This window comes from Stylophora pistillata, chromosome 5, assembly GCF_964205215.1.
Source record: "Stylophora pistillata chromosome 5, jaStyPist1.2, whole genome shotgun sequence".
Lineage (NCBI taxonomy): Eukaryota > Metazoa > Cnidaria > Anthozoa > Scleractinia > Pocilloporidae > Stylophora > Stylophora pistillata.
In genome coordinates this window covers 37,253,825-37,281,791 of record NC_142523.1, presented here as the reverse complement: position 1 = coordinate 37,281,791, position 27,967 = coordinate 37,253,825, and the positions used below count along the sequence as shown (strand labels likewise).

Here is a 27,967-nt window from a genome sequence, read left to right as displayed (position 1 = left end):
CTTTAAGTTACTAGAAAAAATTGGTGTCCGTCCTCCTTTCTTGGTGGATCCGTACCCATACTTTATCTTCAAAACGACGTTATAGGCTAACCGCTGTTCCGAAACTGAGCCCACGCTTGTCTTTCGGATGATAAGCAGAGACCGAAAACGAGCCTATCTCAATCTATAAATAACAACGTACATGTCAAGATTATTTTTCTTGGGAGGTTTCCTGAATGCGACATAACATAGTTATGTTATCTATTGCAAATAAGGTATCTCACCTCACTTGTTGTGTTTGTCTTCACGTCTAAGAAATAGTCTTTGTAATAGGAGCTTAGTAAAGAGTTTTCGGTCTGATTAACATACGTGATGTGCAAACACAAACAAAGGTTTTCCTAAAGTGGTAGCGCAGTCGGTTGCGTTGATCTGCACGGGAATCTTCACAGGAAGTCGCTGCAAGTTTGCTTCCTCTGTGTTTGAGTGTGCGGTCAAGCTTCAGTGCTTTCCTAGACGACAAAAATTAAGGGACGAAGACAACACGGAGCCAAGTAAACGTAATTATTGAGGTAAGTTTGTGACTAAATTGCATTCCATTTTCCAGCTTTACATGCATGTGCTCCCTACATTTGTTTTTCTCGATCTTTTTCCCTCCCCTCCTACAATTTGTTTATCGATGAAATAATCGTTTTGTTTAATATATCTATATGGCTTCACTCAAGGCGTAATGAAAGCTAATCTGAAATATTTCACATTTACGAAATGAACTAATTTCACCATGCATATTATGTGTCTACTGTGTCGTTGCATTATACAGCTTTCCAACAAGGTTTCCAGCTCTTTAGTATTGTATCTTGTAAAACTTGAGTGGTTAAAAGAAAGCTTTCAAATAACTTAAGCACGGCGTGACATCTGTTTCAGTAAACGTGCAAATGCAATTAAATCCACGATCGATGAGACATATAAAAACAGTACCTTTCCTTTGAGCGTTTATTTTATTAATACGCTAATTAATTTAAATTCGGCTAAAGCATTTGCTATCATTTTCGATGGGAAATAAAAATTTGGCTTCTTTAAACATAATGCCCACCAAAGTTAAAGAAACTAATCACCGCTACATCTATTTATTCAACTTGAGAAAGGTAGGATTGGTCGTATACCAATGTAATTACAAAACTCTCGGAATCATTTCACAACCATCGCCAAGACTATTGACTCTTGGATTTCACGAAATAACTTCACAGGCGACACGATTATATGAATTGCAGGATAAAACAGATTACCTTTGCATCGAAGAACTTGGTCAATTTTTTTTACTACAAACGCACCAGGACTACAGTTTAGGAGGGATCGATTTTGAAAACGAGTTAATTAGTTTGAGCAGGGCAAGTGTTTACATGGTAAACAGAGCAACGAAAAGTGATCTTGCAAGAACGCTGCCGAGGCGTACCATTTCAATTGAGAAGGATGATTGGGCTGATAAAAAATTTATATTCCTCCGAAAGAACAATCGAAGGAAATTCCAAGCAAACCTTTATCACGAAAACATGCTTCACCACCCAGATTTGATTCAACTCATTTGAAAAGTTAATGTATTTTGGAGCAGTTACCTTTCCATTCTTGTCTGCGTTATTTTTTTATGATACCGCATCATGGATTACGATATCTTGGATAACGGTATTTCTAGATACCGTCATTTGGAAGCGAAGGAAAGGAAAAGAAGAATGTAGTATTTTCCTTTCATCTTTTTTCGTTGCAGAAAACGAAACAAACAGACAAAATACGGACAACAAGCGTGACCTCCATGTGATCTATCTTGCGTAAACATTTTGTCATTGGACTTTGCCATGTTTCGGGGGGGGGGGGTAGTTGGGTCAATTTTTGTCAGGTATGTGCCGCTGGCCTCCAGGAAGCCCTGGCCCATTATAGTCTCTTCTCGTCTCTTCTCACATTCTCACATTAAAGTCGTCTAAATGCGAGCCCATCCAGCGGCACATCCCCGATAACCTATTACATTACCAGTAAGAGCCCTCCCCCCCCAGGGATCTTGGTGTAGTATGAGTAAAACAATGCACACTTACTAAACCCGGTGAAGACTTTTACTTGTTATGAATCATTAAAAATTTATAGCCATGTGATCGCCTGGTCCATCGAACAGAGTACGTTAGTTAATTTCTGCAAATCCTTGAATACTCTCACCTCACACGTGATTCGCTCGCCGAGCTATCAAAATCACAATTCGGAAACTCAACTGCAAATAATGGAGGGGGGGGAAAGGGGGACATGAGAATGTCACTTGGGGGTGGTAATCGGGGATTTTGTTGTGTCGAGATAAAATTTACCTGCTCCACGAAAAGACCTTCTCCCCAGTCTCCCCTCTCCCTTTGTCAAGTTCGCCTCTCCAACATTACGTTTCTGCATTTACGTTGATTAAACAAAGAGATTCCGTGTTGCCGTGGCAGTGTACCGTAATTTATCACAGATGTCAAAATGTGGTTAGTAGTGACGTACTTGGCTGTGCTTCGTGAGTCACTATTTTGTCTAGCTTAATCACATATTGACCTCCAAGGTTATTTACAACCGAAAAGACGCTCGGCAACTTGGAATCTCTTTATTAATTTGACGTATAGGCAGTTTCCAAAGTCTCAGTTGTGTCAATTGTTTGAATGTTTTGGTTCGCGTTTTGCTTTTTTTTTTTTTTTTGGTTATATTCTTAAATTTCCAAAAGTGCCGTTTTGTCCACAAGAACAGCTGAACGAGGGTCCCAATTTTACATCTAACGGTTGAAATTTTGGCCAATTTACAGCTAACAGTTAATTTTCTTTCCATTGTGGTCACCCGAAGAATATTTACGGTTAATCTTTTTTATACAACTTTCGGTTAAAATGTCTCAATTTTTACGCCTATACCGGCATAAAAAGGTTTTCGCCGTTTTACTACCAACGGTTAACCACCTTAAGCCGGAGCCTTCTGAGCTTCAGGAAATTGTGTTTAAAATTAGTTCCTGTAGTGCTCATTTGTATAATTTTTATCTGAATGCAGTAAGTTTTCTACGGAAATGAAATTGGCGCAACTGAAAAGTGCTTCATGATTTTTTGAAAGACGCTTTTGGCTTTTTTGTGAACAGGATTGTCCTGAAAACCTTGTGTCCGTATTGGAAAATGGAAACGGAAAAACCGTTTCACAAGTTTTGCCGAAAGTCAGGTTAAAAAAGCACGCTTTGATTCGTATATTTTTAGACAGAAACTGCTGTGGCAGTTTCAGGTGTAGTTTTTTTTTTTCTTGTAGTTCTGCTTCAGCGGTTTTCTGAGGCATGTACACGTGTATATATGCATGTTTGGGTTAATTTACCAGACGAACAAAGGCGCTATTGCGTCAATCGCCAGACCATGCATTTTAATATACAGTTGAATCAGAAATTAGGTAACTTTTTTTCCCTTTCAAGGAAAATGAATGATATTTATGCTGAAGTGTTTTTTCGTTACAGATTGATTTTGAAGCTGGTGCGATCTAGTTGATGGTGGGGTTAACAAAGTATATTCGAGGTATGTGAACAGTAACTAACAGTCTCTACTGCACAAGTTGTTTCCCTTGCTGGCTGATGCGTAATATTGAAACGTATGCGGGTGTTTAATGATGCTAAGACAATCGTCGTAACAGTTTTCTTATGATCGATGTGTAATATCGGATTTATAGCGTTGTGAAGAAGTTTTTATGAGCGGTGCTGTTTCCTCATATCATTGTGCGGAAACACTCACGGAGTATTTTATTTAGCACACCTGTGATTTATCATTGAAATTATCCGACCGGCTGGTCATTTTAGTTTTCCAGAACCCAATGTTTCACTACTCAAACGCTACAAGAGGAAGTCAATCAAAGCGAGCGTGTTTAGCAACAACATTCGAGCACAGACCTTTCAAGCAAAACACCACAGCAAATATTAAGATAGTGACAAAAAGTCCAACTTCAACCCCTCCCCCCGAGAATCGTAGCTTGTAACACAGAAAGTTAATAATCTCCCCGCCATCACACCCAGAATTGAGTTTCGTTTGACAAGAAAGCAAAATACAAATGACCTAAAGTGTACATCATCAACCACCGGTTTCATGAAAACTCTCAGGTGGTGTTGTATCCTTAACAAAACAAATCATTTGATGGCTAAATCTCGCGTGAAAGCGATGTCAGTCATGCATTGTTTGTAAACTGCTGATGCAGTCCGGCCAAAGTCCCCCGAAAAGTGTTGTGATGATGCGCATTTGATCACATCCACAGGTTAATTTGTGCAATATAAATATTAAATTATTATTATTATTATTATTATATTATTATTATTATTATTATATATCATCCTGTCTTAATGATTTATAAGGCTACCACCGGCTAAATTTTTTTTCCTCAAAAGTAACGGAGGGCACGTTTTAATGATCGTATGTTGGTATTTTGCCGGTGGCATAATCTCATTCAGTTGTTTTCATTTTTCTTCAGCGTTCCTCTGTCTTAGTCACGTGTCACCTTAAGGGTATTATGCTACTCTGACGTAACGTGGGAGTGCTTCCGATGATTTGACGTATCCTGTCCTTTTCGTACCCGTTTTTCCGGCCTCTTTAATCCGTTTCGGTGTTAAATATACCTTTTCCTGTGTTGTTGACGTCTTACTAGTTCTTTACTTGTGTCTTCTAAAATAGTGTTTTCTGTGTTTCGTTTGCTAGTTTTGGTGTTTGGGGTGTTTTCGGAGCGCTCCCTATCTAATCTTATACACCTGACCTTCCATTTCCGGTGATTCGGTGTCCTGATTTTATCGGTGTTACGAATCCAACTTAAGTCTTGAAGTATCGCGACTTCCTGTTCCGACTCGAACAGTATCTGTGTATGTATGTTATTTCGAGTTCAATTTCGTAGTTTCGAACCCCAGCGGATTTGTCGTGGATCGATTCATTTATTGTTTTGGAGTTTAATTTCGCTTTCGCATCTCACTGCGTCTTCCTGCTTCGTGTGTTATTACGCTATAACGCTTTTTAATTGTTCATTTCCATGTGTATTTCATTGTTCTTGCCGTTCCAATATCCTTTTCTGTCTCGACTTCCTGTTTCTGCTTTCGCTGTTTTGCTAAAAATCCCCCAGTGTGGAGGTGAAGGGGAAAAGAAGAGGGGAGGGGAGATAGAGGTGTGAACTGACCAAGTTATAAACAACGTTTTCTGTTTTAATAGTTGTCTATTCCTTCCTGTCCAAATATTACTCAAACTCAACACAAGTTAGGACTCGGTTGGTGTCAACAAACTATAAATTTTCCGCAGTCCTGAAAAAAAATATTAAAATCTTAGTCACAAGCCGGTTTCAGTTGGTTGAAGAGCTTACACCGGAAATGTTAAAAGCATTATATATATATATATATATATATATATATATATATATATATATATATATGTGTGTGACCAAAATAGCGGAATGAGATCATCATCTACCAAAAAGTGCTCGATGGCAGGGCTTGAGCTGTGGATAATTATACTTCAAGATCTAGGCTACTTGAACTTTTACTGCAACTCTGCAAGAGCCACGAAACTCAGAGTTGCAGTAAAAGTTCAAGTAGCTTAGATCTTGAAGTATAATTATATAGATATATATGTATGTAGAAAGTTTAAAAAATTTAAAAAATTGCGAGGATGGACCGAAACGTTTTTTATTAAAATTTTTTATATTTTTTACGTCAGAAGTTGCCCATTCTCGCAATTTTTAAACTTTCTACGTTCGTGTTGGCTGTGAGGTTTGGACTTCGAATCTTTATTGATCCTCCTGGCGCGGTGCACCTTTGTTGGCCTGAGAGTTCCATTAACGACTATATATATATATGGATATATCAACAAAGTTGAAATGGTAAATTGGCCACCGTAATGATTACAAAAGCTGACGTTTCGAACGTTAGCCCTTCGTCGGAGCGAATAGAGGAATTGTGGGTTGTGTGGGCTTTTAAAGGCAGAAAATGGAGCTACGTTATTGGTGGGTGCATGGCAACGAGAAAAACATGAATAAATTAGTGGAATGAAAAGCGTTCATTGATCCCTGTGGGATTTAGACTGCCGGTTTGAAAGATGAGCTTTTGTTCAAGATTTTTACGGCTTTCCGTGCCACCTAAGTGCAAGGAAAGACCGCAGATTGCCATATGTTGCTTAGAATGATTAGGTAAATTAAAATGTCTAGCGACTGGTTTCGATGTGTCCTTGTCATTCCTTTCCACGTCTCGAAGGTGTTCTCGGAATCGGTCACCTAGTCTTCTGCCTGTTTCGCCGATGTATATCTTTTTGCAAGAAGTGCAAGTTATGCAATAGATTACATTAGCGGAGGTGCACGTGAAGTGATCGGTGATCTTAATGGATCGTTTAGGTCCCGATATTTTATCAGTGTTGTGAATGAAAGGACACGTTTTGCATCGTGCACGAGCGCATTTAAAAGTGCCTGGTTGCTCATTAGTCTGAAAAGAACTTCTGACCAAAAAATTGCCTAAGTTTTTGTCGCGTTTAAATGAAATGAGCGGAGGCAGCGAAAAGATAGTGCTTGTCTCTGGATCGTTTTGAAGCAATTTGAAGTTTTTAAGAATGATGGATTTGACTGAGTGGTTGTGAGGGTGAAACGTGAGAGTGAATGGAATGCGGTCGGAATCTTCCTTATGCGACGTTTGCTACAATGATAAAAACAATGATAATGTCATTTTATTTTGAAGCCTTCGTCGCAGCGGCTTAAAGCACAGTTTAATTTCGCCGGTTAAAAGTTGTCAAATGAACAAATAAATTCCATTCATTGCCGTGTTTTTGTTCAGCAATCGATCACAGATGACGTCAAAGTGCGGCAGGAACAAAAAATACGTCAAAAGATCGATGCTGGAGATTTTTCTTGGGCCCACGCTGGCAACAGATTTTTTTAAGACCCCTTAAGCCTCGACATCTTTGATTTTTCAGGCATCTGGTGCATAATCTGAAATTGTTATTTCGGCACACGTGTTGTTAAGCTCTAGAACCAGGTTCCGAAAGAAGTAACGGTACCAATGGTCTTTTTAATGCAAAGAATTTGATGATTCCTAATTAATGCGTTCAATAATCGTTGGGTAAGAAAAAGACCAGCAGCAAAGATGTGAACACTATCTGCTGTGCATGTGCTTGTAAATTGGTGTAGAGAATTTGAGTACGGAAATACCCTCTAGCCATTAAGTGTGACTCGTCTAGTTCCCATTTTGATAAACAATTTGGAGTTTTTGGGAGAAATGTCGATCACCTCTGATCTCTTTCAGTAGTATCTTAGTATGCTTCTCATATTTTTTCTCTCTTTCTTAAAACTTTGTTTCATTTTGATTCCTTTCGTACGCTTTTATTAAGCGCGTACGACACGAGCTAAATCCGGCGTGCTTGTCAATTAACGAGGCCATAGTTGCCATGTGCAAACTGAACGATTTTTTTGGGAAAATTTTGTCTACCTTATTTTTTCTAACTGATATTTTAAAATGTTACAGCGTGTAAGACTTTTTTCAAAGTATGGCAAATTAAGATTTTAATACCCCAGGGCTTGCCCATTTTTTTCTGTTTCGAATCAACTTAAACATCTCGTCCTCTTTACTTCTAACGATACGAGCACTTTGTCACTACAGTTATCACTGTCGCTTGACAAACTTCTCATCCTATACAAACAAATGTCGGATTAGAACGTAGGTTACTCAGCTGCTAGAGCAAATTTTGATCTGTTTCTTTCTCCTCAGTACCGCTTTGTGAAAAACTGAGAGGTTTTTAAAGTGAAAGCAAAACTGTTTAGGCACATAATTCGATTAAAAAATTTTTTCAACTAGTAATTGTTTCTTCTCAAACTAATTTTTTTCAGAGGTATTTACTGTGTACGGTAGATATCTTCTTGGGTAATCAGATTTTAATTAAAAAGGTTTTTAGTTATCATAGCTGCGTATTAAAACAATGGAACCGAGTGGATGTAAATTAAATTCATTAAAAACTAACACCATTTACAACTGCCTTTGTTTCCAGCCAATGGAACACGAATGAGATTCCCGATTGACAGACCAAATTAAAAACCTTTTTAGAGCTAACCTAATTTGACGGACACAAATTGGATGTCACTTTGAAACCCATTTTTCGATCCCGCTGTATGTTAAATAGTAGTCTTAAAGTGCATTACACGTTCACTAATCCTTTTTTGAAACCACATGAGCTAAGTGCAATATTTAAGCTCGTATCAGCATGATGAAGTAGTCACCTGTGTGTTTGCACTTGTCTTGGGCGATACAACATTATTTGAAGCGAGAGATTGCCTTACAAAGGTAAACCATTCAAAATGCACAAAACGGGTTTTATCGATGTAATTTCCTGTTCGTTTCAGTGATTGACACGGTCTTAGCATAAACATTTGACACTTTCGGCCATTGCCGTTCACAAATTTGCCGTGACATCTCGAGATCAGCTTGAGGGATATACAGTCACTCCGAGAAACTTTCACTGATTATCACATTTCTCAATACTTCTCCACAGATGAATTACTGGCCAGTCCTTGCGACGCTTTTTTTCCAAGCTTCTTTGCTCTGCGAGGCTGTCACAAGCAGGAACAGTTCGTGCAAGATCGACCGCGAAAGTGGGACTACCGCGATATGTACCATCGCAAAGTTACAAGAGCTGTCGACGATTTTGCTTAACCCGAGTGATGTGAAATCTTTGTAAGTGGCAATGTTTTCCTTCTTGCTTTAATACTCAAAAGTCCTTAAACTCGGCCTGGCGGGTGAACAAATGCTGTTCAGCTCGAGTAGTTGAGTGTCCAACCCCCAAAGCGGAAATTGCCTGTTTTTTTTTTCCTGTTTATGTATTTTTTTAAATCCCTTACGAGGTTTTTCAAGATTTCCTGTTTCCGTTGTCGACAAATGTTTGCCATCTTTCTAGAAATGCAGCCGACTGATGAAAACGTATCGAACTTCAAGAGAAAAGAAGAAATCTAATTATCAACTGGAGAAAATCATTTGATTTCAACCAAATTCTCAACGCTAGAATGATAAGGAATTTATCGTAAACGGTGCGGAGAATCGATCTCTCGATCTTGGAAGTAAGATACATGTAGAGGAGAGTTCGAACGAGATAAATTTTTTTCTCGAAAGTTCAGAGTTATTAAAGGAGCTATTTCAGATGACTTTCGAGAAACGAAAATAGCTATAAGTCACATTACCAACAAAAAGATGTAAATGAAGATTCTTTGGAGTAGACATTTTTGCAGAGGAAAATTCCTCAAGTACGCATCTCTGAAGAAAAAAATATTGTAGAATTTTACTCTGTAGTAACAAATTTTGTCCTTGAGTGTAACATTGTTTTTTCATGTCAAGTTTGGTTTGTTCAAAATCAGAACGTACGAGAATTCGTGAGGTGAAAACCGGTCACTGTAACAGCTCCATTTACACTACCAAGGCACAAACAATCCAAAGTTTTGAAAGAAAACGTGCTAGCGTACAAATACAGATAAACGAATTGTGGACTTATGAGCGGAAAATCTATTCACGGTTTGTTTGGGTTTTAGATGAGAACTTCCCGCAAAAACGTCAAAATTAAAAGCTTGAGGAACATTTAGCATTCGCATGACGTCTGCAGTAATATCTAATTTACCGCCAGCCTTTTTGTTGTCAAGATACATGTATTTGAAATCGCTTATTTAGATAATGATAACAATCCAGTTGGGAACGCCAACGATGTACCGTTGAACGAAAGTTTCAAGCCTGGGGCGTACGTGAGCCTGTAATGCAGAACGGGTCAGCATTATAAGCTCGCAGGTTGGGGAAGGTGTTGGTGCGTGCATGGTGGCTCACGGCTGACATTGACATAAAGGCAAATTCTCAACATTCAGCTGCCTTCTACGTCAAAAAAACGTCTGTTGTGAAGCTGTCATATTGTTTTAAGCGGAAGCGTCAAACTTTTTTCATTCAAGTCACCAATGAACGACTTTACCGCTTACAATTTTGCAGGAGTATCTTCTCCAGTGATCTGGAAACAGTTCCTGATGGAGCCTTTAGCAATTTCACCAGTCTTGTCAATTTGTAAGTGCTTTCTTTGTTTGAAATGTAATAGAGTTTCATATTTTTAACGCTTTTGTTGTAATGGTTAATTTTTTAATCACCTTTTATCGTCATTTGGAAGATCTTGTAGTTGTGGTTGTTGAGATAACCACTTTTTAAGGTCGATCAAGTATATTTCACGATCACGCATTCGAGCACGTGATCACGATGACACCTTCGACCACGTCATGTGTCATTAGAAATCATTCCCAGTCACACGCACATGCACGATCTCGTATGTAATTACGATAGTGCGCACAATCAGCACACGATAACGCGCATAATCACGACCATCATGACTGACACTCACGAAATGCACGTAGTCACTTTCCAGTATACGCAGTGGTTTCCCGCGCGTTTTAATACCATTCATCTTATCCGAGTTGAATAAATTTTCATGATAGACCTTCGTGAATTTCGTGTTGGCATTGCCTGTTCGACGATCAGATCACGAGTTTGACAACAATCAGTGTTTGATCTGTTTCATCTTAAACCAGATACTGATTTTACCATCACTTTGTTTTAATTTTTTAGGAGTTTGCCTTTTAACAACATCCGTGTCATAAAAGGTGGTGCATTCTCCAGTCTCAATCATCTGCAACGTCTGTGAGTAATATTCTCCTGTTGTCTGGTCAGCGGTTAATCAAAAAATTAACTGTAGCAAATTCAGAAATATAAAAATATTTCACGGAACATACCACGCGATAACTCGGTGCTGCATACACTTCGCAGGGTGTAGGGTCGGAACAAAAATTCGCTTTGGTGAATTAGGTGATTTTGGTCCCTACTACAGAATGTTGTTACCGAAAGAAGTCGCTTAAAATTAAACTGCTTAAACTTGTGGGGTTGATCACAGAATGCCATTTCAGAGTAATTTCAAATCAGTTTCATGCAGAGATGTTTTACACCAGGTATTCGCATAAACGGTGTGTAGCGAGAGAAACTTTTTCGTCAGAATTTGCTTTTTCGGCAAACAAGATTGGCGGACAATGTTAGTGATTTTTTTTTTTCTATGTTCAATCTCTCTTGATAACAGAGACCTCTCTGGGAATCAGCTGATGGAATGGGAAGGAAATTTCACGAACAGTCTTCCGTCTTTGATGTTCTTGGATTTAGCTGGGAATTCCAAATTCTTACCCCCGACCCCTCTACTCAAATTGCGTATGCTCAAAGAAATTAAGGGAGTGACCTGGAACGAGTTTTGTGGTAATTGTTCTTTGGCGAAAAACTATACTCTGAAGGAAGGCGAGTTTAACAATAATGATGTAAACATCGAGACTTCTAATCTTCAAAAAGGAGACTATTTGGTTGGTAACATGGGACACTGTCGAGTAAACAGACTCCAGGTGAGCCAAGAGGTCGTTGAATATGCAAAACATGGATTTTTTCCTCAATGCCTCGAAACTAAAGCTTGTTTTGACACTGAAATTCGCGTCACCCCCTTACACCGTTGCTGGGATATCGATAATATGATCCTAAGGGTCGAGTTCGTAATCACGCCAATCGCCATGATCTTGAATCTTACAGTTATCGTGGTGACATTAACAACAAGAGCACTAAGAAGGAATGTGACCATGTTTCTAACGAGCAATATGGCTCTTAGCGACTTCCTCGTCAGTCTTTACACTCTTATCTTGGTCAGCGCAAGACTGAAGCCTTACACAGAGTTCCTGTTAATCATGGAGAACCTCTGCAATGCTCTCGGGTTTATGTGGCTCTCCAGCGCAATTGTTAGCATCAAGACTTCCATCCTTCTCACCATAGAGCGGTATTTGGTGATAGTGTATTGTATGCAGCCCTCAATACGAATCACACGGAAGAAAGCGCTCATCCTTGTGCTACTCACATGGTGTTTGGGCGTGAGCATCGCTGTTTTGCCGCTGGTCAATATTTCTGTTTACGACGGCAATACATTCTGCATTCCTATTCGCCCGATAAAAGACATTCCACATTCGTACGAGCTGAGTATTGGACTTTCCCTTTGGGGCATAGTTCTGTACTTCACCACCATACCTTTCTACATCAGAGTTTTTAAAACTGTGAAGAAAACAGGAAAAAAGGTGGGAATCAAAAGAGACGGTACCCTAGCAAGGAGAATTGGAGCTTTAGTCCTTAGCAACATGATCTTTTTCTTAGTACCGATCGTTATCGCATTTCTGTGGCTTACAACAAACATTCAGGAGGTGATGTCGCCGCAAAGTAGAGAAATTCTCACAGGCGTCCTGCCAACTGTCCTCTTTAGCTTTAACTCACTCATCAACCCCCTTCTTTACGCCTTCAGAGCAGAAAAATTCAGAAAAGCCCTCAAAATTAAGGTAGATTACATATGTCTTCGCAAAGGCCGTAGTTCGTCATTGTCAAGTTCGCTCTCTGGCAAACCACGAGGTCCGACTGTAAGCTCCAACAATGGCGATTGCAGTCCTGACTCGAGGCATTTACGCAGCGAGTTAAGCTTGGCGAAGATATAGTTTTGCATATGATATGGCACCGCTCTCAAGAAACTTAAAACTCTACGACGTCTCTATAGAGAATGTGCTTTCCTCTCCTCAACCCTCCTCAGTTTAAAAGGCACGGTGGCTTATTAAAGACTGGAAACGAGTATGAACCCGATACTGGTTAGATGTGATTCAATGATGAAGTGAACAAGTTGGAATTTACTGATTGAAGAAATATTATAAAAATAACGTTTTTAGCTCATTTTTACATTTCAAAATTAATTTTGGAATGCAGGACTCTATCTTGTTGGATGCAAAGTAGACAGAGTTTGCATTTATTTTTCTTAAGGTTAGGTATTTTTTTCTAAATGCTGATTTATTCTAGTTCTCGTTCCTGTAATGGAAGCGCGGTATTGAATGCTAGGCCTGAAAAGTTGAACCAAGTCGGTCTCTGGTTACTCAAGACTTGGTTTGCGTAGAATACTGTCTCGCAATTGAAATGCACGGTTCATCTTCACGACAACAAGCGCAGTGAGTTCTGAGGGAGTTTAAAGCCATTCAGCAAACGGAATAACTTTGTGAATACTTATTTACTGAGCTGAACAAGTTTACTTGATGTCTGAAGTAATGCAAAGTTACACGGGTTTTCATTGGTCAGAAAACTCGCGCCAGCAGTATTTATCCCAATCTCTCATTGGCTACCATTTACATTTTTCTTTCTTCTCAACCTCGTTTCCAGGGGCTTCGCCCCATCCTCAACGAAGGGAAAAGGTCCTGGGAACGAGGTTGCTCTCTGCTGAAAGGCTGTTGTGATTACGACACTCAATATGAAAACGGTCTGGTAATGTTTACGGCGGGTGGCGTTATCCACCTGTGAGATAACTGCGCTGAAATATAGCCTTTCTAGTCGTCCAGTATTTAGGTCTAATACGTTTATTATCGATAATGGTGAGTTACTTATCGTTAGATCGCCCAGTTAGAACCCTTGGAGGACTATAACGTAGGTGAATCTGTAGGTCACGCAACACGCACTCCTCTTGTAACATTGCGTAACGTGACCAAATGACAACTGCGAACTGAGTCTAATAGGAGCTTTGATCGATGGAGATATAAAACAAATGATGATATGCCATTATGAACGATATGAAACAGGTGAAAACTGACGTATAGTTTGAAAAATCAACATAAAATTAAATTAAGTCGCGTGGGGTAAGTCTTGTATGCTATTATTTCAAGAATTAAAAAGTGAAAATGTCTGTCAGTTCTTGATAGAGCTATTGATACGTTGCAATATTAGGGACAAATATAAAGTACTGGGATTGTTTGCTCAAACCTAACGCTGGGGGTCGTAGGGGGAGGGGGGCAGAGGGGGGAGGGCAGCGGAGGAGGGAGAGGGGAGAGGGGGAGGGGGACTTAAGCGGGGAAGGGGGAGAGAGCCAGGGAGGACGCTTAACCCAGTTTCCTACGGGGTTACTTTGCCCTTGGATTAAACCTAACACTCTTGTGTATCACGACAAACCGAAGTGAAGCCCCCTTCAAATTCCTGAAACGATCTTCAGTATTTTCTTTTTTTTTTTCACGTATACGTTTTCATGTACCAAAAAAATACATGCCTTAGTTAAATGACAAAAAACAATCAACGGTAACATTTTCCCTTTAGTAACCCCATAAGTTTTCACCTTTTCCTTCCCTGGGGTGAGCCGAAGGGAAGGAAAAGGTGTGTGTCAGTTTTTAAGGTTGTGTCAACTGATAGCCCTCCGGGTACTGGAAAGTAGTACACATTATATGAAATCATACATAACGTCAGTTTCGTTCTACGAAGCGGAAGTGAACGACCGTGTTCTCAATAGAAGTGTTTGACTACTTCTCTTGGAGTCGTTCGATTATTTAAATCACTCCATACGACATTTAAGGCAAACTGTAGACAGATTGAGACGGAAGATGGCCAGTCATCCTCAAGAGAGCTCATTACAAGCTGTCGATGTCAACAGATCAGACCCTGAAAACGAAACTTTAGATGTTACCAAGGCAAGTTACTTAATTTTTCTGCTCTTATAAGTAAACAGGTGTTCAAGCATTTGATTGCAAACGGATAACTCACATTTTGTTGCTACTAAGAGCCCAGATGAAGAATGACATGTACAAACAGCGTAAAATTTCACTTTAGTCTTTCGTGTTTGCAAAGATATCAGGGCTGCTGGAAGCCTTTGATTATTTTTCGAAGTTTGAAGTTTCCGCGTGCATGCATGACGATGGCGGACGTTACTTTTCGAGCTCCGTTAGCAATCTTATTCCTTGGACTATTTTTTCGCTTTCATTTACTCCTAAGGTTTGAGAGAGTCATCATAAACTCAAATTCTATCAACGAATTTCCTACATAAGCCACAGTCCGTTGGCTCGCTTGGTTTTGAAGCCTTCTTGTCATCCAAAAGTCGCCAAGGACGAGCTGCTACCTTTGTTCGGGAAACCAAGTCATGTCTCTTGCTAAATTTGATACTACTGTGTGGAGATATCAGCATAAATCCAGGCCCAACTTGAAAATTTCCTTGTGGTCTTTGTAAGAAGCCTGTTAAATGTAACCAACGCGGCATCCAATGCGACTCGTTTGATTCGTGGCTACATGTTCGCTGCTTGGAGATGAATATTGATGAGTACGAAATCCTCGCAAATTCTTCTTGAACCTGGTTTTGTCTGAATTGTGACCTTCCAAACTTTGAAACCACTTTATTGGAATCGTCTACCAGCTCTTTAGACTTGTCGAATTCGTTTAATATCTTATCAGAGGATTGTAATCAAACATCAGAAATTTCCAGGAATAGTTCTTTAAATACTTCAGCGACGAACGCACCGAACCATGAAAATATTCAGATGTATGGAAAAACACCGAAAAGGAATAAATTGAGAGGTATGATAATAAATTGAAACAGCTTGGAGAGCTTCTGCTGAATTCAAGGTGCTACTTGAATTACACAATCTGGGCTTCGTCTTGGGAACCGAATCTAAACTTGATCCTGGCATTCCCACTTATTCCATCTTTCCACCTTCATATACTGTCTTCAGAAAGGATAGAAATGCCCATGGCGGTGGAGTCTTCCATGCAATAAAATCAGATCTGGCTTGTATTGAAGAAGATGGTTTTAATGAGAACTCCTGTGAAATCCTTTGGTCTTCTATCAAAATGTCAAACTGCAGAACTTTGTATTTATCGTTGTTTTACAGGCCACCAAATTCTCCTATCGAGATTCTCGACCAACTAGGTGACTCTATCAATCAAGTGTTTATCAAAGTGTCCAACCACCCAAACATTATCATCGGAGGGGATTTCAACCTGGGCGACATCGACTGGAATCATGAGGTCCCAAACGCAAATAATCCTGCCACTGCTTCACAACATAATAAATTTTTGCAGCTGATGGCTGATTTTTCTTTAACCCAACACATCAAAACAGCAATGAGGCCAGCATCAGAGAAAATCTTGGACTTGTTGCTGTGTACTTATCCTAATTCTATCTCTCATGTGTCCAGTTCTACCGGTCTTAGCGACCATCTTATTGTTAATTTTAAGATTAATCTGAAAGCAACACGTTTTTCCAAGCCCCCTCATAATTATAGCTTATTTGTACAAGAAAGCAAACTTTGTTGGCCTAAATGAATTTATAGCTAAGTAGTCAGCTGAATTCTGGAAAGCTCAAAAGAACAAAACTGGAACGCATTAAAAAATGATGTAATCAAAGGTATCTCCCAGTTTGTTCCAGAAAAAATGTCCAAGCCAAAATACAAGCTGCCATGGGTTACTCTGAATATTGAAAGAGAGATGCATAAAAAGGATCGTCTCCATGAGAAAGCTATGCACTCCAAAGATTGGCAACACTGGCAGACGTTTATTAAGAATCAACGAAATCGAGTGGCAAAACTGATCAAAGAATCCCACAATCGTTATTTAAATGAATTAAGGTATTGGTGAAAATTTGACCGATAATCCTAAAAAGTTTTGGTTGTATGTTAAGCATAGTAAATCAGTGAAAGCCTTGAAATTCCACCTCTTAAAACTGCAGATGGGGTGAGTATTACAGAAAAAGACAAAGCAGAAACTCTGAATTCCTATTTTTTTTCAGTTTTTAACCATGAGAAGAAACCCCTTCCTAAACTGTCCTGTCACCTTTTACCTCGATTGCAAATTTGTTATTCTCACCTGATGGGGTTGCTAAGCAACTAGCTAGCCCAGTTAAATTGCCATAAAGCTTGTGGACCAGATGAATTTCCTGCAAGAGTGCTCAAAGAGATCTCACAAACAGCTTCTATGTGGCTCGCCTTTATTTTTCAACAGTCATTTGGACCAATTTGATGTTGTTCCATCAAATTGGTCCAAAGCCCTCGTTTCTGCAGTCTTTAAGAATGGAAACAAATCAGATCCTTCTATTTACCGCCCAATTTCACTAACCTCAATCTGCTGCAAAGTTATGGAACATATTTTTCTTAGCCATATGGCTAAACACTTGTCTAGTAATAACATTCCGTCCAACGTGCAACATGTGGTTTCAGACAGTGGTTTTCTTGTGAAACTCAACTAGTATCAGCCATACACAACTGGGCAAAGTCAATCAACACTCATAGTCAAACTGATGTTTTACTCCTCGATTTCTCTAAAGCGTTCGATTCAGTACCCCATCAAAGACTGCTGAAGAAGCTCAACTGTTATGGCATCCGAGGGAATATACTTATGTGGATTGAAGCCTTTTTGTCAAACTGTTCCCAATCATAAAGGCTGATAGTTTCGAAAGAAACTGTTTGGAGCTGTGTCGGTGGGGGTAACAAAATAATTTGGATATATCAACAAAGTTGAAATGGTAAATTGGCCACCATAACGATTAATTGTTCTCAATCAGTCTCACTGGTAACGATTGATTGTTCCCCAATCAGTCTCAGTGAATGGCATCAAATCCTCCTCCAAGCCAGTGCTCTCGGGGGTTCCACAAGGCTCGATTTTGGGGCCTGTGCTATTTCTACTATACATAAACGACATCTCCTCGTCTGTCAAGTCAGGCCTACGCCTCTTTGCAGATGATTGCATCCTCTACAGAGAAATCAATAGTCCTCGGGATTGTTGGTCTTTGCAAGATGATCTTGATCAATTCCTGCTCTGATCAACCACTTGGCAATTAAATTCTAATATCAAGAAGTGTTATGGACTCGGTATAACTTGCAAGAAAATTCAATTTACGTTCCTATATTCTTTAGGTGGCCAGTCCATTTCTAGAGTTTCCTCAGCGAAGTACCCCGGAATCACAGTGACAGATAATCTCGGCTGGAACGAGCATGTCAACGACATCTGCAGCAAGGAAAATTCTACGCTTGGGCTTTTGCGTCGCATCCTAAGTGGAATTGTGATAACAAAGTCAAAGATACAGCCCATTGTATGTTGGTTTGCCCAAAACTCGAGTATGCCTGTTGTGCTTGGAATCCTTTCACCAAACAGAGCATCGCTCAAATTGAGATGGTTCACTGCCGAGCAGCAAGATTTGTATTTAACAACTATTCAAGATTTAGCCATGTTACCCCAATGATTAAACACCTTTGTTGGGACTCCCTTGTAAAATCGCCGACTCCTTCTTCAATCTAGTATGTTTTACAAGATCTTAATGGGTCATGTAGGTATTATTTTCCCTCCCGAAATTCAAGAAATAACAGGAGCTACCAGATTACCAAACAGTCATCCTTTCCGCCAAATCAGCGTATCAACTAATGTGTACAAGTTTTCTTTTTACCCAAGGACAATAGTATCATGGAACAATGTACCTATCAGTAAAGACGTTAACTTAAATGAGTTTAAGGCAGTTGCTCTTGCAGCCATCAAGTCATCTAATTGACATCTATCAATTGCTTTAATCTTTTAGTTTAGGAATAGTTCGTTATGTTATAGCTATATTTATATATTCAATAGAAAATTATGTTTTATTGTTGTTTTTATATTTATTTATTTGTAATTCATAGATCATATTTATGTCAACAGTTTTAACCGATTGTTGTTCATTACTTAGTGCCGTGTGATTGTTTTGAAATTATTGTTATTTTTTATGATATAATTTTGAAACTCCTAGACTAAGTATAGTTTTTTTTTTTGCTGTCTTAGGAGTATACTTATTGAAGATTAAAGATTAAAGATCTCTGTTAATTTGTATCTGCCAAGTTATCTATCTGTGTTGCAAGCGAAGCTAACCTTAAACAATTGATGGTCATAAGATAAAATAAGATGAACAAACAAATCGTTTAGATTTTCTTTTGGTAGAGGAATTTTGAAAAGGAAAACATGGTTAGCAATAAACTCCCACAGGTGATTGGTGACCAACATGTATATATACTCCTTAAAATTTTAATATGTTTTCGGCAATCAGGTTATGATGTAGCACCAAATTCTCCTCTTTAATTTACAAGAAAATTTATGGCAGTCATTAGGGAGAATTACTCTGTGGATCTTGAGAATTAAAGCATTAAGATCATACAAGTCATTACAGTGAAAGTTTAGGTAACTCAAGCTTTTGTGCTGTTATCAGTCCAAGGTCCAAGAAATTTCAAGCCACACCAAGATATAAACCCATTCACTCCAAAGATCCCACCAGTAATTCGCCTTACTGTCTGCCTTATAATTCCTATGATGAGTTTGGAGAACTTGATATTGGATCAACTAACAATCAGATTATTGATATTTGCTTTGTTCTTATTGAAGTGTCTGCTTAATATTACAGTTTGATATTGTAAGAGGAAGTTCTTTCTTGGTCACTTCTTGAAGTTCAAGGGTTAAAACTCTGGACTGGGTTGTTCGAAAGGGGGTTAACATTAATCTAAGTTAAGTTAACCTTGGTTTTAAATTTCTCGAACCTGATTGGGAAAAAAGTCCAAAAGAAAAAAATTCCCTTTGCAAAGCTATTAATTAAAAGTAAATTGAACATTTCTACTAACCCCAGATTGGGTTAATTTTGTTTTAAACAACCTGGCCTAGCTGGTATTTTAAATGCCAATACAGACCCTTCTCTTCACTCCTCTAGTGAAGGAAGGGCTAATGCTAACGCTCGAAACGTCAGCTTTTGTAATCATTACGGTGGCCAATTTACCATTTCAACTTTGTTGATATATCCAAATTATTTCGTTACCCCCACCAACACAGCCCCAAACAGTTTCTTTCGAAACTATCAGCCTTTATATAATTTCCTTACAGTTGGTGACAAGGGGTTTTGTTTATGTCGTCAGCCGACCGACAGAGGCAAATAAGCCTAACTCCATTCATTTGATTTTTTTTTTTGTTTTTGAATCATTTTTAATATTTATCATTTTAATCCCTGTAACAGTGTATTTCTGCCAGCAACCCAGTTAAACAAGTAACTACGGTCAGTGATACCAGAAAACAAAATACAGACAAAATGGAATCCTTGGATGTGACTGAGTCACAGGGAGGCCAATCTTTAACAGAACAACGTGTTAAAGCGCTAGTCCCACCAGCTTCTTTCAATAATGAATCTTTCTTGAACAAGAAAGACTTGATGGATCGTATCAAAGGCACCATTTATGGAAATTGTATTGGAGATGCGATAGGACTTTTAACAGAATTTATGACAAAATCTGAAGCTGCACAGGTGAGCTGCTAATAGCAAATAATGTACATCATATTTATGCCTGCCAAATTTCCAGAGTCAAATGCATCCAATTTTTCTTACCTTCATTACCCAAAATTCTGAAAATCCTTCAACTTCTGAACAGTATCGAAGATTTTCCAAGGAATGACAAAGGTAGGGGAAGCTGTAATGCTTGATGTTATCTTGAAACCCAAGGTTAACCTTCTAAGGTCCCTTTTGCTTGCATTAGTCATGCCTCATTATGTTAAACATCAGTATGCATATTCTTTATACTGTTATAATAATGATAATAATAATAATAATAATAGTAATAATAATAATGTAGGATTTCTATAGTACTCACCCTATCACCCTAGAGTTCAGAGCGCTTCATAGTATGTACATTTAAAATTATTATAAATAATTGACAAAATTAACCAGGAGATAATACTAACAAATTAATTAATATTAATAGTCCTACAAATTGAAAGCCTTACTAAAATGATAGGTCCTAAGCTTTGACTTAACAAGTGATGGTGCCTGTCATATGGTCTCTGGAAGCTTGTTCCACAGGTTGGGGGTGACATAGCTACATGACCAGCTGCTTCCATAAGTCTTAAGTTTAAACTTATAAGCACTTGCAAGAACTGTTTGTTAGAAGAGCGTTAAGTTCTAGCTGGTGTGTCCTGCACTAGCATATCTGATATATATTGAGGTACTAAGGCATTCAAGGCCCTATATGTAAGTAGTAATATCTTGAAAGATAGATGTTGTTTAACAAGTAGCCAATGGAGATCCATTAAAACTGGCATAATTCTGTCATACTTGCAAGGATGGGAGACTGAGCGTCTGGCAGCATTGTGCACATGCTGAAGCTTATTCTGTTAAATAATAATAATAAATAATAATAATGAACCACATTTATATAGCACCTATCCAGTTGTGCTCTAGGCACTTCACAATATCTAAAAATGTATACTTTACTAGGTAAAATGCATACACAAATATACCTATACATACGTTTGCACATATGTGAATCAATAGCAGTAATTAAAATAATTACAGTTCTTGGAATTAAAGGCTTCCTTGAATAAATATGTTTTAAGTTTAGATTTAAAAGAATTCAAATTATCACAAAAATGTATATGGGCAGGCAAATTGTTCCACAGTTGAGGTGCAGCGATGGCAAAGGCTCCAGAGCCATAAGACTTTAAGTTATGGTTGACCACATTTAGATGCATTGAAGTGGATGATCTTAGATTTTGTGACGGAAAATAGCGGTTTATCAGATCTTGAATGTATGTGGGGGATTGTTTGTGTATAGCCTTGAAAGTGAGAAGCAAAATCTTGAATTTTATGCACTCAGCAATTGGAAGCCATTGTAGTTCAAACAAGATGGGAGTTATGTGATTGTACTTGGAAGAACGTGTAATTAGATGTTTATTATTATTATTATTAAATATTGTGGCAACCCAGCCAAAAATGAATTACAGACTTGGTAGTAAATTAAAAGTATCTTTGGTTCCAAAGTAAGAGGTTAATTGTGACCTAAGTCCACCTTCCTTCACCTTTCAAGACTCTATTACCCAGTGATAAGCCTATGTTCTCGTCTGATTCTTACAGATTTACAGTAAGAAAAGCATTGTACAGAGAGTAAAGGGACTTTTCAGTGCAGATCAAGACAAGGTACATTTGGAATATGATATGAAATTCAACGATGGTCATCGGTGGAAATGGGACACTGGAGACTGGACAGATGACTCAGATCAAATGATTTTGATTTTGCAGTCTTTGTTGGACAATGATGGAAAGGTTATTAGATAATTTAGTAGTAAGACAGTCATGTTACCCTACAAAGTTGGGTGATCATGGTTTTACAAGGAAACCAATTGAGAATTAACTCTGTAGGCACCTGGCACCCAGCGCCTATGATCCCCTGAGAGTGTTGAGTGGAAGCTGCACTGGCCTTGTGGTTTAAGTGCGGTTAGCACACTGGGCTCCATACCAAGAGCTCTGGGTTCCAACCTTTGCAGCATAAATGAGTGGTGCTTTGGGACAAAACATAACTCCCTCACAATGTCTTTCTCCACCCAGAAATAAAATTGTGTACCAATAAATTATCAGGAAAACTTGACGAAATACTTGACCAAACAAAGAGCAGCCCCCTCGCCAATAAAGAATTCTGCCCAAAGTGTACCCAACAAAAACTCATCCTGAAATATCCCTCCTCCATCACTTTTTCAATGGCTTATCCCTGAGCTCTACTGCAAAGGGGCCCCCTGGCACAAGTGACATTATATATGACATTATATATGACATTATATAGACATTATATAAGGGCCATAGATTGACTCCAGATAAACCACCTTAATAGATAAAATATACAATCTATTTTTGAATACTGGTTCGGAGTGTTGGCTGTTTGATTTATTGCAGATGGTTCCTGTTGATTTTGGCAAAAAAATGAAATTTTGGAGCAGAAGAGGTTTTCCAGAGCTAGGTGATATTGGTGGAATGGGAATCGGCAGCACCACTCGTAATGTTCTGCATCATCCTGACTTTCTTACTGATCCACACAAGGTACAGAGAAATGGGGGTGGGGGTGGGGGTGGGGGTGGTCAGGAATTTGCCCTGACCTGCTCAAGTGATGAACTCTTTTAATCCCAAGATCATAATTATTTAGTAATTCTCATTACTGTCTGCCATACAATTCTTATGATGATAGTTTGGAGAATTTGGTATTGGATCATCCTTCACATTTCTAGGATCAGGAAATTGAGTCGTCACTGATATTCTTACTCCATTTTGATGACTTCTGTTATCTATTACTGTGCAAACCCATGGCAACATGAAATTTACTCATTTCATATGCAATTTTAGCGTAATTTCAGAGCTGAGCTATGAGTTTCCAGCAGTCTGATTGGTCGAGCGGTTCCTTATACGACACTATATAAACCGCTCCACGTGGTTTATATAAAATGTTAAAATAAAATGTTAATAAATGTCACTAAAATGTTATGATCATTTTAGAAATCTCTCTGTTGTTCAGCTCTGAAATTATACTAAAACAACTATTCACCACAGGTTCGGTGAGTATTGTCAAATAATCTCCTCGACTTCGTCTCGGTGATTATTCGACGATATTCACCTCGCCTTTGGCGAATAATTGTTAAATATAATGGAAAGAAAATGTCGTTAACCATTTATTGCCATTTACACTCAAGATCTAATATCAGTATTGATATTCTCTGTTTAATTCACAATACATTTCCTACCATGCATTAAGGAGAAATTGTTTCACCATCAAGTGCTTTAATTTGTGATCATTTCCTTTATTTTCATTACCTTATGATAATTATGATGTATGATTTTGGGCTGATGTTCCAAGGAGAAATTAGATGCTAATCACTCTGAGGGGTAATCATGCATTTGTCTTCCAATAGATAATGAGTAACAACCGATCAAAGTGCGGGAATAATTCAGCTCGTCAGGTAAACTTACTGCTTAATCTTTGTTCTCAGGCAGCCGAGTACGTCTGGGAATCTTCAGGTCGCTTTCTTGCTCCAAACGGAGGTGTCATGCGCACTTCAATTCTAGGAGTTCATAACTTTGGCGACATAGATGCAGTGATAAAGAACACTAAGGCAGCATGTAAAGTCACCCATGCAGACCCAAGATGCATTGCATCTTGTGTTGCCGTGACAACAGCCATTGCAATGATGTTGCAGGGAAAGCATTTTGTGGAGGAGTCTGGAAGCTATGATGCTGAGGCATTGATTAAGGAAGCTTTTGGTTATGCCTGTGCCACACTTGAAACTGACGAGCAGGTAATGTTCGTTTATTTGTTATTGAGGACGCGAAGAAGCCTCGTGAAAGCTGGTGGCCAAAGTAACCATGCTAAACATTGAAGAAATAAATAATGGGAAGTTTCTATAATTTAAAGGGGATAAGTTTATAAGAAAACTGTAGTGCTGCATCGGTAGGAGGTATTAAAAGATAATTTGCTTGGATCAACTAAGTTGATAATGTAAGTTGGCCAGCTCAAAAATTGTAAAGATGACGTTTGCAGCGTTAGCCCTTTAACAAAGCGATTTCCTTTATTTGGCCTTCCAGCAACCAGGGTACTTAAAGGTTTAACATGAAAAGACTCTATTGAGATAGCCGGCGTAGAGGTTCTCAGGTTAAGAGATGCGAGTTCCCTGAAGTGCGCAACGTAAGCCTAGACTTAGGCAGTCCTCTCTTAGGCGTGTATGAAATAATTCTAAGGTTTTTCAGTTTCCTGTTGATTTACAAGTAAGATTACCAGTAGGTTTTTGACTGCTTCGGGGACCTGTCATTATTTATCGCTAGTCGAAATGGGGGGGGGGGGGGACGATCCTTGGGGGGGCGATTCTTGGGGGGGAGGGTTTCAGAGGGAACTGAGGGGAATCTGTCGTTGCCAATGGAGTTAAAAGGGGGATTATAGAAAATTAACCCCCAATTAACTGCCAGTGAGCCGTTACTATTGAAACATGACAGAGCGTTATGGAGAGATCTGGTAAATCTTCTCCTGACACAAGCAAAATCCTTACCCCTCCCCCCTCAGGCGATAAATAACGACCGGTCCCATAGAGCATCTGTATGTGGCCTTTCAGTTAGTTTAAACCAAAGCGAGAACCTTATCTCGTGAATTGCTTTTAGAAAGAGGGTTTGGAGGAACACATGTTTGCTAAGTCATTGAAAGATCTACAGCTTGACGAACGCGGTAAAATAGGTTACACGTACAAATGTTTAGGCGCCGGGATTTGGTCCTTGAGGCAGGATGATTTTCGTGCCGCTATCGAAGCTGTGGCATATGAGGTAAGTCTGATACTTGGCAACCGAGACACAATATCTTTTTTAGTTTTTCATGTAAAAACCATCATTTGGAAGAGTCCAAATGAATTGTAGTTTCTACGGAGTCTTTGTCTAAATCAGTGTCGAGGGAATATGAAGCATCTTCATACCTTTCGAAAATTCGTGTTTCTGGGTACAAAATCTTCCACAATTTTGATGTGCTACTCATCTTACAAGAATTTTCAATCTGTAGGCAAGGCCTATTATGTAGGACTAACGGTTCACCATTTGAAGTCAGTCTTTAGGGCTTTGTGAGGTTGTTGGAAAAATTTTTATGATTAAACAACATTTTAAAGTTTAAGTTTTAAGCCACATCTATTTCAACAATGTTCTGAAATTTCTTTCTTTTTTTTTTCACGCACTAAATTTGGAACCTACATTTCTTCTCAGGCCGGAGATGCGGACACAAATGGCGCAGTAGCCGGAGCGCTGTTAGGCTGCAAACTGGGTGCCAGTAAACTGCCAGAGTCTTGGCTCAATGAATTGCTACATAAAAAGTGGCTAGATGAGAAGATTGAGAAGTAAGTAGTACATTATAGGACATTATAGACTTTCTAGGGGCTTTGAACATTTAAATATAGCCAATCAAAACAAGGAACTATATCATGGTACATTTCAAGTGTCAGTCACTCACTCTTGAGTGATGGGCACGTGGCCGGAGGCACGCACAATCAGGTGCGTGACTCGTACGTAAGTCACGCACAATGTCATGCAAAAAGTACAATTTACATAAACTGCCGTTTCTAATACCAGTTAAACGATTATAACATGTACGTTGCGAAAAATTGTAGAATAAACGCTCCCTGAAAAGGTCTCTGAAAGAAATCTTTATATTTGTATCAGTAGGGCCGTTTAAACGAAGATCATGAATAATCCATGTCTTGTGTAAGACGTCAACTGGACCAATTATAAGACCACGGCTTACATAAACGGTAACCGCGAAGTGTTCGCATGAGGGGTTCATGTCTTAGTTCTCATGAACATGTGTGAGAGGTCGCGAGCGCGGGAAAAATGCTCAAGCGCGGGAAAAATGCTCAAGCGCGGGAAAATATTGCGCTTGCGCATCGTAAGTTCGCGTCCTGCGTAAGCCACGAACAAGCTGCGATGCCATTTATACGAGTAGTTTCGTATCTTATCAAAGCCGCGGCTTATTCAAGACGTTCTCAAAATCCCCATTTTGCAGAAAACACGGCCTTAAAAGTGGCAATGTAATGTTTACACGATTAGTCCGCGTCTTTGGTAAGCTGCGAATTATTTTCTTCGTTTAATCGGCCCTTATATTGGTGAACCTGCTTTTCACTCTCAGTTGGCGTAAAGACTGCGGAAGGTAACGTTATATCATTTAACTTTTTCTTTTTCGTAGTCAAACAAAGTTGCTTTACCTTTTTTTCAGGTTCTTGGCTCTACTTGGTCTTACTGAATGAAGAATGAAAACCCGCTCCTTATTTACTGTGACAATATATATTGTTGTGAGGTAAAATTGGAAGTTGCTATTTTGAGATTTTTCCAGTTGAGCCTTTTGTTTTGTTAAGCCTTGCCTTTTGCGCCTACGTGTTGTTTTGATAGATTTATAACTTTGATCTTTTATTTTTATGGTATGCTTGAACTTGGCTCAGTTTGCGGATTTCCTTTAAACCGTGCTAGACATTCTAATCGCTTGTTATGGTTGAGGATAATAAGTTTCCTAGATGGTCATGTTTGGGTTGGTAAAACTGACCTTGAGGTTTTTACCCATACAGAAGATCCTGTTTGCGCGCGCGATTCTCGTGCGCAGCTCGATCATTGGCGTTTAATTGGTTCCTTAGTGCTCGCCAAGTACTTCGGAGCAAGCCACCCAATTTCCCCCTTTGCAAAACAACGGATACACTATGGAAACTCCCACGGTCACCTAACCCAAACATGTCTGCGATTTTTGTATTTAATACGTGGTGGGCACTCCTCGCAAAAAAGTAGTAGAAGAAGAAATGATCTGGAGCGTTGTAATAGGAAAGAATAAAAAGAGAAGAGTCCAGAGTCTTGGTACCTCTCGTTAAAAGTCAAGCGAGTTGCTAACCGCCCAACATTAGCAAGAACTTATTTTATTTTTATCTTATCATTTACACCGCTTAAGAAAGATTTAAATAGATATTATTAGAAATTTTAACGAAGTTATTTCCTTAACAGTTATAATTTAATTTTAGAATCTTTTCAAAATTAGATCTTATTAGATCCAAGCAGAAATTTATAAAATTTCAAAGGGGTTTAGGTTATATTTCTGTTTCTATGCACTTGGATTATTATAGAATGCGAATTTGATATTCATATGTCAATTTGCGGAATACAAGCCCTATATTGTCATTTACATTTTAAGTTTAACCTAAAACTATAAGAAACAAGGAGAATACTGCCTGCGCTAGTTTTAGCGTCGTGTTAGTGTTATCAGTAACACACCTGTATACATAAACACACAGAAACTCACACAAACTCGCCTTCTGAAAATTATTGAGCCAGAAGTCACCAAACATAGGTAACAGTTTAAGTATGTGCCGTACAAATGTAATTAGAAGGATTTATTATTTAGATTACAAAAGGACAAAACAGGTAATTGATGCTCTATCGAATATATATTGAGATGTAGTTAGTGTATGAAGATACTGATAGAAAAATGGACAAAACCCCAAAGCGTTTATCAAGTCAAATAACTTTTCTTCGGTTCAGAAATTCCTCAGAATGGTGAATTGATGATACCCAGCCGAGAAAGGGAAAGGCTTGATGTGTAATGAAAGGATGGCGCGCAAGGTAACTGAAAATATTAAATATTGGCGCATAAAGGAAAAAGAATAAAGAATTATAAATTTTAGCCGCAAGGAAGAATAAATATTTCAAGGAAAGGCGAAAATGGGGTCAAAAACTCTTAAGATGGCGTAAAAGAAATGGTTACCTCAAAAAGTGCGAGCCAGTTGGGGACAAATCACAATTGTACGTAACGAAGAGTACGACGGGAGGGCAGATCT

General features: G+C 38.8%; 2 protein-coding genes across 4 annotated transcripts; both read left to right on the top strand.

Annotated features, from left to right (window-relative positions):
* The first annotated feature begins 409 nt into the window (after nucleotides 1-409).
* On the top strand, nucleotides 410-13,748 carry LOC111342307 (thyrotropin receptor). Of its 3 annotated transcripts, none has more exons than XM_022949372.2 (6): nucleotides 410-548; nucleotides 3,467-3,524; nucleotides 8,499-8,680; nucleotides 9,968-10,039; nucleotides 10,592-10,663; nucleotides 11,094-13,748. In XM_022949372.2, exons 3-6 carry the CDS (start codon nucleotides 8,499-8,501, stop codon nucleotides 12,523-12,525), a joined length of 1,758 nt encoding a protein of 585 aa, XP_022805107.2. In that variant the 5' UTR covers nucleotides 410-548; nucleotides 3,467-3,524; the 3' UTR covers nucleotides 12,526-13,748. The 3 variants fall into 3 exon arrangements, with proteins under 3 accessions (XP_022805107.2, XP_088618140.1, XP_088618141.1); XM_088762014.1 differs by lacking the exon at nucleotides 410-548 and adding an exon at nucleotides 3,165-3,183; XM_088762015.1 differs by lacking the exons at nucleotides 410-548; nucleotides 3,467-3,524 and adding an exon at nucleotides 8,054-8,290.
* A 552-nt stretch (nucleotides 13,749-14,300) lies between these two features.
* On the top strand, nucleotides 14,301-27,813 carry LOC111342294 (uncharacterized). Its single transcript, XM_022949358.2, has 8 exons — nucleotides 14,301-14,520; nucleotides 19,836-20,120; nucleotides 21,723-21,911; nucleotides 22,536-22,679; nucleotides 23,621-23,926; nucleotides 24,780-24,938; nucleotides 25,365-25,495; nucleotides 26,368-27,813. The coding sequence occupies exons 1-8, from the start codon at nucleotides 14,434-14,436 to the stop codon at nucleotides 26,396-26,398; spliced, it is 1,332 nt and encodes a 443-aa protein (XP_022805093.2). The 5' UTR covers nucleotides 14,301-14,433; the 3' UTR covers nucleotides 26,399-27,813.
* The last annotated feature ends 154 nt before the right edge of the window (nucleotides 27,814-27,967 follow it).

Coding starts and splice junctions, on each gene's coding strand:
- LOC111342307 (XM_022949372.2), top strand. CDS start 8,499: ATGAATTACTGGCCAGTCCTTGCGACGCTTTTTTTCCAAGCTTCTTTG. Junction 10,040..10,591: donor TTCACCAGTCTTGTCAATTT/GTAAGTGCTTTC, acceptor TTAATTTTTTAG/GAGTTTGCCTTTTAACAACA. Junction 10,664..11,093: donor CTCAATCATCTGCAACGTCT/GTGAGTAATATT, acceptor TCTTGATAACAG/AGACCTCTCTGGGAATCAGC.
- LOC111342294 (XM_022949358.2), top strand. CDS start 14,434: ATGGCCAGTCATCCTCAAGAGAGCTCATTACAAGCTGTCGATGTCAAC. Junction 14,521..19,835: donor AAACTTTAGATGTTACCAAG/GCAAGTTACTTA, acceptor TCCCTGTAACAG/TGTATTTCTGCCAGCAACCC. Junction 24,939..25,364: donor TCGAAGCTGTGGCATATGAG/GTAAGTCTGATA, acceptor ATTTCTTCTCAG/GCCGGAGATGCGGACACAAA.